This window comes from Gossypium hirsutum, chromosome A02, assembly GCF_007990345.1.
Source record: "Gossypium hirsutum isolate 1008001.06 chromosome A02, Gossypium_hirsutum_v2.1, whole genome shotgun sequence".
Lineage (NCBI taxonomy): Eukaryota > Viridiplantae > Streptophyta > Magnoliopsida > Malvales > Malvaceae > Gossypium > Gossypium hirsutum.
The window spans coordinates 16,849,714-16,859,972 of NC_053425.1; the positions used below are offsets into that span (position 1 = coordinate 16,849,714).

The 10,259-nt window shown below is 35.1% G+C and overlaps 1 protein-coding gene across 1 annotated transcript; it reads left to right on the forward strand.

The window, feature by feature from the left end:
* Positions 1-7,198: 7,198 nt before the first annotated feature.
* LOC107951391 (RING-H2 finger protein ATL11) lies at positions 7,199-8,911 on the forward strand. Its single transcript, XM_016886440.2, has one exon. The coding sequence runs from the start codon at positions 7,579-7,581 to the stop codon at positions 8,827-8,829; it is 1,251 nt and encodes a 416-aa protein (XP_016741929.1). The 5' UTR covers positions 7,199-7,578; the 3' UTR covers positions 8,830-8,911.
* Positions 8,912-10,259: the final 1,348 nt, after the last annotated feature.

The following is a 10,259-nucleotide window of genomic DNA, read 5'->3' on the forward strand; positions in this document are numbered from 1 at the left end:
AGAAAGATGCGATTTGGGTTGTTGTGGATAGACTGCCTAAGTCGGCTCACTTTATCCCCGTACGCACAGATTTTTCATTGGAAAAACTAGCTAAGTTGTATGTTTCTCAGATTGTGAGATTTCACGGGGTACCGATTTCTATTGTGTCGGATAGAGATCCGAGATTCACCTCGCGATTTTGGAAGAAATTGCAAGAAGCTTTGGGTACCAAGCTGCATTTTAGCACCGCTTTTCATCCACAAATCGATGGTCAAACCGAGCGGATAATTCAGATACTTGAGGATATGTTGAGATGTTGCATCCTCGAGTTTAGTGGTTCATGGGAGCGGTATTTACCTTTGATTGAATTCGCTTACAACAATAGTTTTCAGTCAAGCATTAAGATGGCGCCTTACGAGGCTTTGTACGGTCGAAAATGACGTACACCATTGTTTTGGACCGAGCTCGGTGAAAGTAAAATTTTCGGAGTTGATTTGATTAAAGATGCTGAACAGAAAGTAAAAGTAATCCGTGAAAGTCTGAAGGCAGCCACAGATCGTCAGAAATCATATGCGGACTTGAAACGAAAAGACATTGAATATCAGGTGGGAGATAAAGTGTTTCTTAAAGTTTCGTCTTGGAAAAAGATACTCAGATTTGGCCGTAAGGGCAAGTTGAGTCCGAGATTCATTGGGCCGTACGAAATCTCCGAACGAGTTGGTCCAGTTGCGTATAGATTGATTTTGCCCCCTGAACTTGAAAAGATTCACGACGTCTTTCATGTTTCGATGCTTCGACGTTATAGATCTGATCCGTCACACGTAATTAATCCATCAGAGGTTGAAATTCAATCCAATATGAGTTATGAAGAAGAACCAATTCGTACCCTAGCTCGTGAAGTGAAAGAGTTGCGAAACAAAAGGGTTCCGTTAGTAAAAGTGTTATGGCTCAAACACGGAATCGAAGAAGCTACTTGGGAAACCGAGAACTCTATGAAGGAACGATACCCAAACCTATTTACCGGTAAGATTTTCGGGGACGAAAATTTCTTAAGTGGGGGAGAGTTGTGACAGCCCTAAATTGACCCTAGTCGGAAAGTGGTTTCGGGACCACGAAACCGAGTCTTATAAATAATTAAAGGTTATATTCTGTGTTATGATGTGCGTAAATGCTTGTGTGATAGTTCCATACTTTAATTTGGTCAGTGTATGTGAAATTTATTAGTAGGGACTTATGTGATACAATTTAAAAATATGCTAGGCAAGTGTTCAAGTGGCCTATTAATATATGTGGGAAAGTGCTTGTCCTTGCATGTCAAATTAGCCAAATTAAAGCATAGTGGCCAGCCATGCTATGGGTGGAAACATGTCACAAACATGTTATGTTAGTGATGTATGTTAGGAAAAATAAAATAAGGAGCATGGTAATAAAATAAAGAAAGGGAATATGATGAAAAAAAAAGAAAGAATGTGTGTGATTGTTTCCCCCCCCTTTTGCCGTGAATGGAAGAAAGAAAACAAAAAAAAAGTGTTCATCCTTGAACATCTTTGGCCTAATAGAAGAAAGAAAGGAAAGGAATGAGCTTGGAGAAAATCGGCTATGGAGGCTCACTAGATTAAGGTATGTTTAATGTTGCTTTGAAAGTTCATACATCCCTTGGATGATTGGTCTAAATTCTAACTATCTCATGGATGGATTTGGGATTATTAGAGAGTTAGTATTCGACTAAGAGGCTTCAAAAGTTTTAGTTGAAGCCTTGAGACTATTAGCATGTTAGCTATATGGATGTGTTATGATGCTTGAGGTGTTAGGTAAATTTGAACTCATCACCAAGTTCTTTAAGCAATCCAAGCTAAAAGTTTCGGTATTGAGGTATCTTGAGCATTCGGCCATGGTAGGAAGTAGAGGGGAAATATGGTTGTTGTTGGATGAAGTAGGGTCTAACAAATGAGCACATATGTGCATTAGATGCTAGATGGAGAAGAATCGGCTAGCAAGTTGTGTGCTAAGGCTGAATATAATTTTGTATATTAATGAGTAATGCATGTGTTGAATTGATGGAAAGGGAGAGGATGCTTTAATAGTGTATATATATGTGTATTAGCCAAGTTTTGAACTTGAAACAAAATGGGGTTTAGTCAATACAAGTGACCATACTTGTAGAATGTATTAAGCGTTGCAATCGGCCTCAGCATAGACATGTATTTTCGGCCACATGAATGAGTACATAAGTTGATGTGTATGTTCGGCCATAGGTAAGCATATTGATGGCTTTACCTTGACTTAGAAATTCGGCTAAGGGGAAATATTAGCTAATATGTTGAATTCGATTCGTGATTTCGTACATATGTGACTCTAATGTCTAATGTATATATGGGCTAAGTACCTTGAGCTTCTCTTTTGATGTTCGAATGAATTGTATTAAATTGCTTAATGTGATTAAAAATGCGTATGGCCATTTTGTATTTGAGCTAAAGGTGGCCATATGACCCATCAAATTCATTGTCATGTTTGGCCATAAGCTAGCATAATGAGACTATAATAAGCTAAATTTGTTTGAATTAGCTCAAGAGCTTAGAGGACCAAAGTTGGATAAGGGAAAGGAAAAAGTGATCGAATAGCCGCCGAAATCGTTCGACAACATCCGAGGTAAGTTTTCGAGTAATGGAGCTTAGATTATGATTTGATTAGATTATGTCTTGAGTAAATCAAAATCATGCTCTTTGTATGTGGCTATTGAGCCGAAATTTGTAAGTGTGATAAGTGTTTTGTGTTTGAGCTTTGGTAATGAAAATGAAATATGGATGTGTCATGATTATTGATATATGTGCATGGTTATTCGAATGATATCCGGGCTAAGTCCTGAAGGCTTTTGTGCTAGGTGACTATAACCGGACTAAGATCCGAAGGCATTCGTGCGAGTTGCTATATCCGGGCTAAGACCCGAAGGCATTTGTGCTAGCGATTATATCCGGGCTAAAACCCGAAGGCATTTGTGCTAGCGACTATATCCGGGCTAAGTCCCGAAGGCATTTATGCTAGTGACCACATCCGGGCTAAGACCCGAAGGCCTTCGCAAGTAGTTATATCCGGCTAAATCCCGAAGATTTCTTAAGTTTGGGAATGAGCGATCTGCTGTAATAATTTCAATTAATACGCTCGTAAAATCTCAACAACGAGGTATGTGTTGTTCATGCATTGGATTAATTGATTCCTCTTAAATAGCATTCGCTCAGTCGATTAAGGAGCTTCCGGTTTTTGGTTAAGTTGATCCCTTATGTATGAATATAAGGGTTGGAAATGTGAAGTAGGACTGATTTTTGAGAATATATGTGTATATGAAATTATCCGTTTAGTTATATGAATGCTATACTTCAGTTGAGCCTAATTCCATTGCTTAAAACTTACTAAGCATTAAATGCTTACTCCGTTTCTTTGAATCTCTGTTTTATAGATTTTGGTTCGTCAGCTATCGGACTCGGGAGTGTCGAAGTCGAAGTCGCCCACACTATCAAAGCCCCTTTTGGTACACTTTTGGTTGAACTTTGAAATGGCATGTATAGGACTACCCTTTTTGTTGTTGGTCATGGACCCCTTTGGTTTTGTATAAATTTGGATAGCCATGCGAAAATGGCTTATATACACTTTGAGCTTAATTTTATAATCGTCTTGTATGATGTTCATTAAGAGGTATGGAAATTTTTGGGAACGATTAGCCATTGGAATGGTTAATCATGATCATATTTTGTGCTATTTATGCAAAAGGGCTAGTTGAATCATGGAAACTATGTAATAGGTAAAGTCTACCTTAAAAATAGATGCTGATAGCAGCAGCGACGTGAATGTGAAAAATCACTAAAAACAATAGGAATGGAATTAAAGAGTGAATAAATTATGTAATCGAACCTTGATGAATCTATTTTCATAGGAAAGTAACGAAACGATCATATGAACAGTATGTTAAGAGATATTTAGGTTTTCGCAAAACAGGGCCAGAACGGTTTCTGGATTCCCTGTTCCGACTTTGGAAATTCATTATAAATTAACCAGAGATAATTAGAAGTCATGACTTATATTTATAGATTCCTTTTTGAGTCTAGTTTCATTAGAAACAAATGACATCAGTATTGAAGCCCTGTACATGGAGATATCCAAGTCGTAGTGCGTGGAGGTCAGAGTAGTCGAACCCTGAAACAGGGGAGACTTTAACTAATAAACTGTACTAATTGGCCTGACCAAAAATTCTAGAAAAAAATTTGTAGATGTATATATGAGTCTAGTTTCAGGGAAAAATTGCGAAACTGATTTTCGAGTTTTGGAACTCAAGATATGATTTTTAAGGTGACAGTGAGGCAGTTAGTCAGCTGTCTGGAAATTTTCAAAATGGACTGTGAGAATAAGTGAATTTAGTCTGTGAACCCCTCGTGTCCGACTCCGGTAATGGTCTCGGGTACGGGGTGTTACAAGAGTAATCCAAACAACCTCTTCATCTACATATGGCATCCAACGGAATTGTAAACTAAAAACTTTTTAAGACCCAAACCACATAAAATATAATTTCTAACCATAACGTAACGCATTCCAAACATTCTGTATTTACCTTGTCTTGAATCAAGTTCCAATTCAATCTTGTATGCGACCACTTCTTTACCTCGATTCTTATAGCCATGTGAAAAAATTCCAACCACTGCAGCAACATTTTAAATATATTACACAAAGTGTATAAACAAATACAAAATTGATAATTTCAAAACATATTTAGACAATTAGATACTAACCATAACGCAAGTGGGAATAGATAAATAATAGGACTCAATGGTATTAAGAAAGACATTATAATATATGCCGAAGTCTGCAAAATATAACACAACAACTCACTTCTAATAAAAGGTTTTTCCTAAGCACATCGCCCGATATAAATCGTGTCAGTACAACAAATCCCTAGCTATATCCTCCTACTGCAAATAAATCCTGTAGTAAAATTAGATAATGGCAGAAAACTCGATTGCCAAATTTATCTGGCATCAATATGGTTCTAATAAGCCTCAATATTAACGCTTAGGCGACATGCTAGATGTTTATATTAGCCACAACCTCTGGTAAGACTTTAGGAAACTGCTCCAACCATGTATGTAGGATGAACAACCTTGAGATCTTGTCATTCAGAGGAACTACTCCAAGGTAATCGTTGCAAACATTAGTCAAGGGCGGTCCAGTATCCCTTGCTATGGTCAATCCATCAATGGTAATCCGAGAATGGAATAGACATCTTGGAGGTTGATAGTACACTACCCTAATGGTAGGCGAAAAGTATGCGTCTCTAGTCACCACCGTTTGGTCAACGCAACAAACAACTCTAAGGAAATTGTGCACGCCCTCAAGTTCAAGGCATACCCAAATCAGACAACGTTCATACAGTCAGAAATTAATTTATTTAGCATAATAACAAAAAACCTTAACCTAAATTTTCTATAACTAAAGAACTTAAATAACAATAAACATATCATTTAATAAAAACAATTATTTATGTAACATAAAAATACATTACCTTAAATTAAATTTTCTATAACTTTAAAAATTAAACATGAAAATTTATATAGCAATAAATATGGAAAATTGCTACACCGTGATGAGGATTTATTTCTCATAATATTTTCGTAAAACTAAATCTATATTATTCATGTAAATAATATTTGTAGTATTATTGTAGAAAAGAAGAGTAGATATTATTGCCGGCCTTGTGTGTGCCGATAAATGTAGTGATGTAGTTTGTTAATGCTGTTTTTGCATAAAGAAGCAATAAATACTATTAACCTAGCCTGAAAAGAAAAAAAAAAAAGTAGGGGCGGACATCTATCACCATCCTTTTTCTTATTTTTAAGCAATAAAAAAGAAATAATCAATATCTTCATTAATTGTAGAGTCGAATATGAAATAGGATCAGTGATCCGCCAATCCATTTTACGATGAAAGACAAATAAAATTTGTGTTAGTAAACACCTGAGAAATTATATTAAATCAATAACAGATAATGATGAATAATTAATTAATCATTATTTCTTTAGTGCCTTAAAATTTCAGCTTATTCGTTTTAGACAATAAAGAAACAATTTAATATATTAAAATGTTTCAAACTAAAATTCAGACTATCAGATAAGTTGGAATTGGAGTAAAAAAATATTAAGAAAAAGCATACAGAGATAAGTGAACGAAAGTGACCGCCTTGTTAGGCTCCAGTTTTTCTTCATCTGGAGGCTTACACTTTATTGCCTTGTGTAATCTATACCTCTTTATTTTCGTAAGGTTTTCGGTACTCAGGTTCTAGAATCGCTAAAATCATCAGTTTTAATTTTGCTTTTAATCAAATAGAAAAAAATCTGATAAATTATACATCATATCGATAATTAATTATTCTGTTTTATAGTCTGAATTTTTGTATATTCTGGAAAGAAATATAATTAATTTTAAGTTTTTATATATCATATTAGTAATTCATGATTTTTTTTCTTTTAGAAAAATGAAAAGCCTTTTATATTGAATTCCATAGAGGCAATTTCTCTGTTTGTGAGGGGAGTACCTAAACTTTAAAGGTTAAAAAGAGATTAGTTTTATGATTTGGTAATGTATTTTTTTCATAAATTTTATTTATAAAAACTAAAAATTTTACTACATAAATGATAAGACAGTTGTTCGAATTGAAGGGGTAACTTGGTACTCACGTTATCTCTCTTAAATTATATATTCTATCCTATGAAAACAACTTAAATGAATTATCAATCCCTGTTAACAGTCAAACAATTTTTTTTTAAGACTTAGTTGAAATGTAGTACATTAAATTTCGTTTAAATTATACATTAAATCAAAATTGGTTTTCATCATCAAATTTAGGCACCCATTTTATTATTTATACAATAAAATATGTTTATTGGTGACTTCTTGATACAATCGCACAAATCAACAAAATTATCTAATTTCCTTGTTTCTAACCAACACAGAGGAACCACCCCTTTCCTTGGCTTAAATCTTTCTCCGCCCCCCCCCCCCCCTCCTCCCTTCACAATTTTTATTCTCTCTTACACCTTTCTTAAAATTGCACCTTATATTACTCACATGTAAACCTTTTTTTAATATTCTTTTGTTTTATATAAATTTTAATGTCTTCATTTTTTTTCTTTTTTATAAATGAAATTACTTGATAATTTTCTTTTATTTCTATCCAATATTTTATTAACATAGTTAAAACCAAAACTCAAACCCGGCATCACACACCTCTCAAGGAATATGTAATCGTTTACTTCGAATCAGACGCGCATTCCACTGCGCGTGCACAAACAAGTTTCTTCTCCGTTTTATACCTTCAGCTACCTGCCACATAATAACATACCGTATTTTTTCTTTGTTTTTGCTCTCTTTTCTTAGCCTTTGTTTGTTAGCGCTAAACTTTTTCTTTTTCTGGCTATAAACTTTGCTTTGCTTTTGAGCAACAAGAAAATCATTAAAAATCAGTCACAGCTAAATCTCACTACTGTTTCATAAAACTCATGAACAGCAGTAAAATCAACGCTCCAACTGCTGTTGTCTACATCAATTCAATACCAGATGAATCGAAAAGATCATAGCCTTTTATTTCTTCCACTTTTCAGGCTCAACCATGGCAATGGCAACGACAAATCACTTCTTTTCTTTCTCTGTTTCGCCCTCTCCTTCTCCTTGTCAACAGCGCAAAGCCAAACGCCTGCAGGTCAGCCGCCACCACCGTCCTACTCCAACTCCTTGGGACCAGCTGGAAACCAATTCAATCCATCGATGGCGATCGTCATGGTAGTTTTGGTGACGGCGTTCTTCGTCATGGGATTTTTTTCGGTTTACGTCAGGCAGTGCACCGAAAGGAGGACGCGAGGCGGGAACTGGGACGCCGCCATGAATTTTGGGCGGCGGTCAAGGAGGTCGATTCGTGGTCTGGATTCGTCGGTGATCGAGTCATTCCCGACTTTTCTTTACTCGACTGTCAAAGGACTGAAGATCGGAAAAGACACGCTTGAGTGCGCCGTTTGCTTAAACGAGTTTGAAGACGACGAAACGCTGCGTATGATTCCTATGTGTAACCACGTGTTTCATCCCGATTGCATCGATGCTTGGCTCTCTTCTCATTCCACGTGCCCCGTTTGCCGTGCCAATTTGGCTCCAAAGCCCGGCGACTCGACCACCTGCGCCACCGCCCAAGTACACGATTCAGACTCCGAGACCGAAAACAATAACACAAGCGATGAAACCGGTCATCTTGATGTGGTTAATAGGGCAAGGGACATAGAATCGCCGGAGGTGAATTTGATAAACTCAAACACGGCAAATAATCAGAACAGGCAGCAAAGGTCACTGTCGACGGGGTGGATGTTGACCCGGTTGTTTCCCCGGTCTCACTCGACGGGTCACTCGTTGGTGCAGCCGGGCGAGAATTGTGAGCGGTTTACGCTAAGGTTGCCAGAGGATGTACGGACACAATTGATGAACTCGAGTTTGAGCCGTACTAAAAGTTGCGTGGCGTTCCCCAGAGCGAGGAGTTCGAAGAGGGGTTATAGGAGTAGGAGTTTAGGGAGGAATTATTATAACTACGAGAGGTTCGACAGGCCAGATCGGTGGGGGTTCACTATGACTCCGCCGTTTTTTTCTAGGATCGGATCGGTTAAATCACCGAAACCGGCGGTTTGTGGTGGCGATGAGGGGTCGGCTACTCCGCCGAAGGGTTTATATAAATCCATTAAATCGCCGTTTGATCGTTTGTTCATCGGAGGGGAGGAGAACGTAGGTGAACAATCTTCAGACAGGCTACAGTCTGAAAGTCAAGTATAATTGTTGGTGGTTCATTGGGCTTTTCTTCTTTTGTTTTGAGGTTTGAGAATTGAATTTATGTGTACATTGGGTTTTCTTTTTATTTCTTTTTATTTCTTTTTTGAAAAAAATTATGGTTTAAAAAATATATATTTATTTTAAGAAAATCAATTTAATGCATTCATAAATTATAAAAAAATCAAATCAAATAATTTCTTAAAGAGATGTTATCGTGATTAAATGACGTCACTTCATACTTTGTTTTTTTTAAGAGGATTTATATTCAATATAGTAACAGTATGTGTGATTTAATATAAAATTACGAATCCGATAATAACCTATCATTTAAAAATATATTTATTCTTTAAATTTTTTGTATAATACATGAAATTATATATTCAACTTGTCAAATATTAATTCAAATAAAAAAATTATTTTATAAGTATAAGGTAATCTCTAATTTATATTTTTGTTAATGTTGGTGTGACTTAAGTTAGACGGTGTAGATTTTAATTTTTCTTTCTAGGCATAGCTCAAAGGCATTTTCTTTTTCTTTTTTTTTTCCTTTTCGACGTTGTTAAAATTTAAAAGTGTATTTGGATAATGAGTTTTAAAATTTTAACGTTAGCATTTTAAAATTTATAAATTCAAAAGATTAGGATTTGCAATCGCTTTGTTTCGATAATTGATTGATTTAGAAAAAGAAGAAAAGGATATTGGAATTTTATAAATTAAAAAATAATTATAAAAGACTATTACTTTTATTAAAAATAAATAATATAAAGTGTTCAATATGGATATATTTATATTTGTCAAATTTTATAAATAGTTTTAATAAAATAAAAACTAAAAAAAATTATAATTAAATAAAAATAGTTTTTGAAGTTTAAGTTATGTGCAATAAATCAAATGAGGAATTTGAACTTCATGTGTTGGCCTAACGGTCAAAGTGTTTATTGCCCCAAGTATGACTTGGATTTGAGTCGCATTAATCGTATTACTATTAAGGTTTCGTCCTCTTCTTGTAATTCACCAAACAAAATCAAATGAGGAATTTTGAAAAACTACCTATTCAGGTGTAATTTGAAAATGGCGCTTGAGTTATTAAAATTCTTCCTTGAAGTTAACTAAAAATTTTGAAATTCTCTGATATATTTACCCAAATAAGTAAATTAATTTTTAGAATTTTGATAACCTCAATACAAATGAAATTCCTCACCCAAACACACCTTAGGTTAAGTAGTCATTTTGGTTGAAATACTAAATACAATTAGCTCTCTATGAACGTCACCCACTATAACAACATTTCGCTATAACAGTCAATATTCTAGTAGAATCAAATTTTTTATGTTTTATTTTAACCCTCAATAACAAATTTTCACTTATAACAAAGCTAGTCATAATTATGAAGTACATTCTTTATTAAATTAGTTATTTATAATAATATACTG

What these genes read in the sequence shown, in the direction of transcription:
- LOC107951391 (XM_016886440.2), top strand. Translation starts at nt 7,579, where the DNA reads ATGAATCGAAAAGATCATAGCCTTTTATTTCTTCCACTTTTCAGGCTC.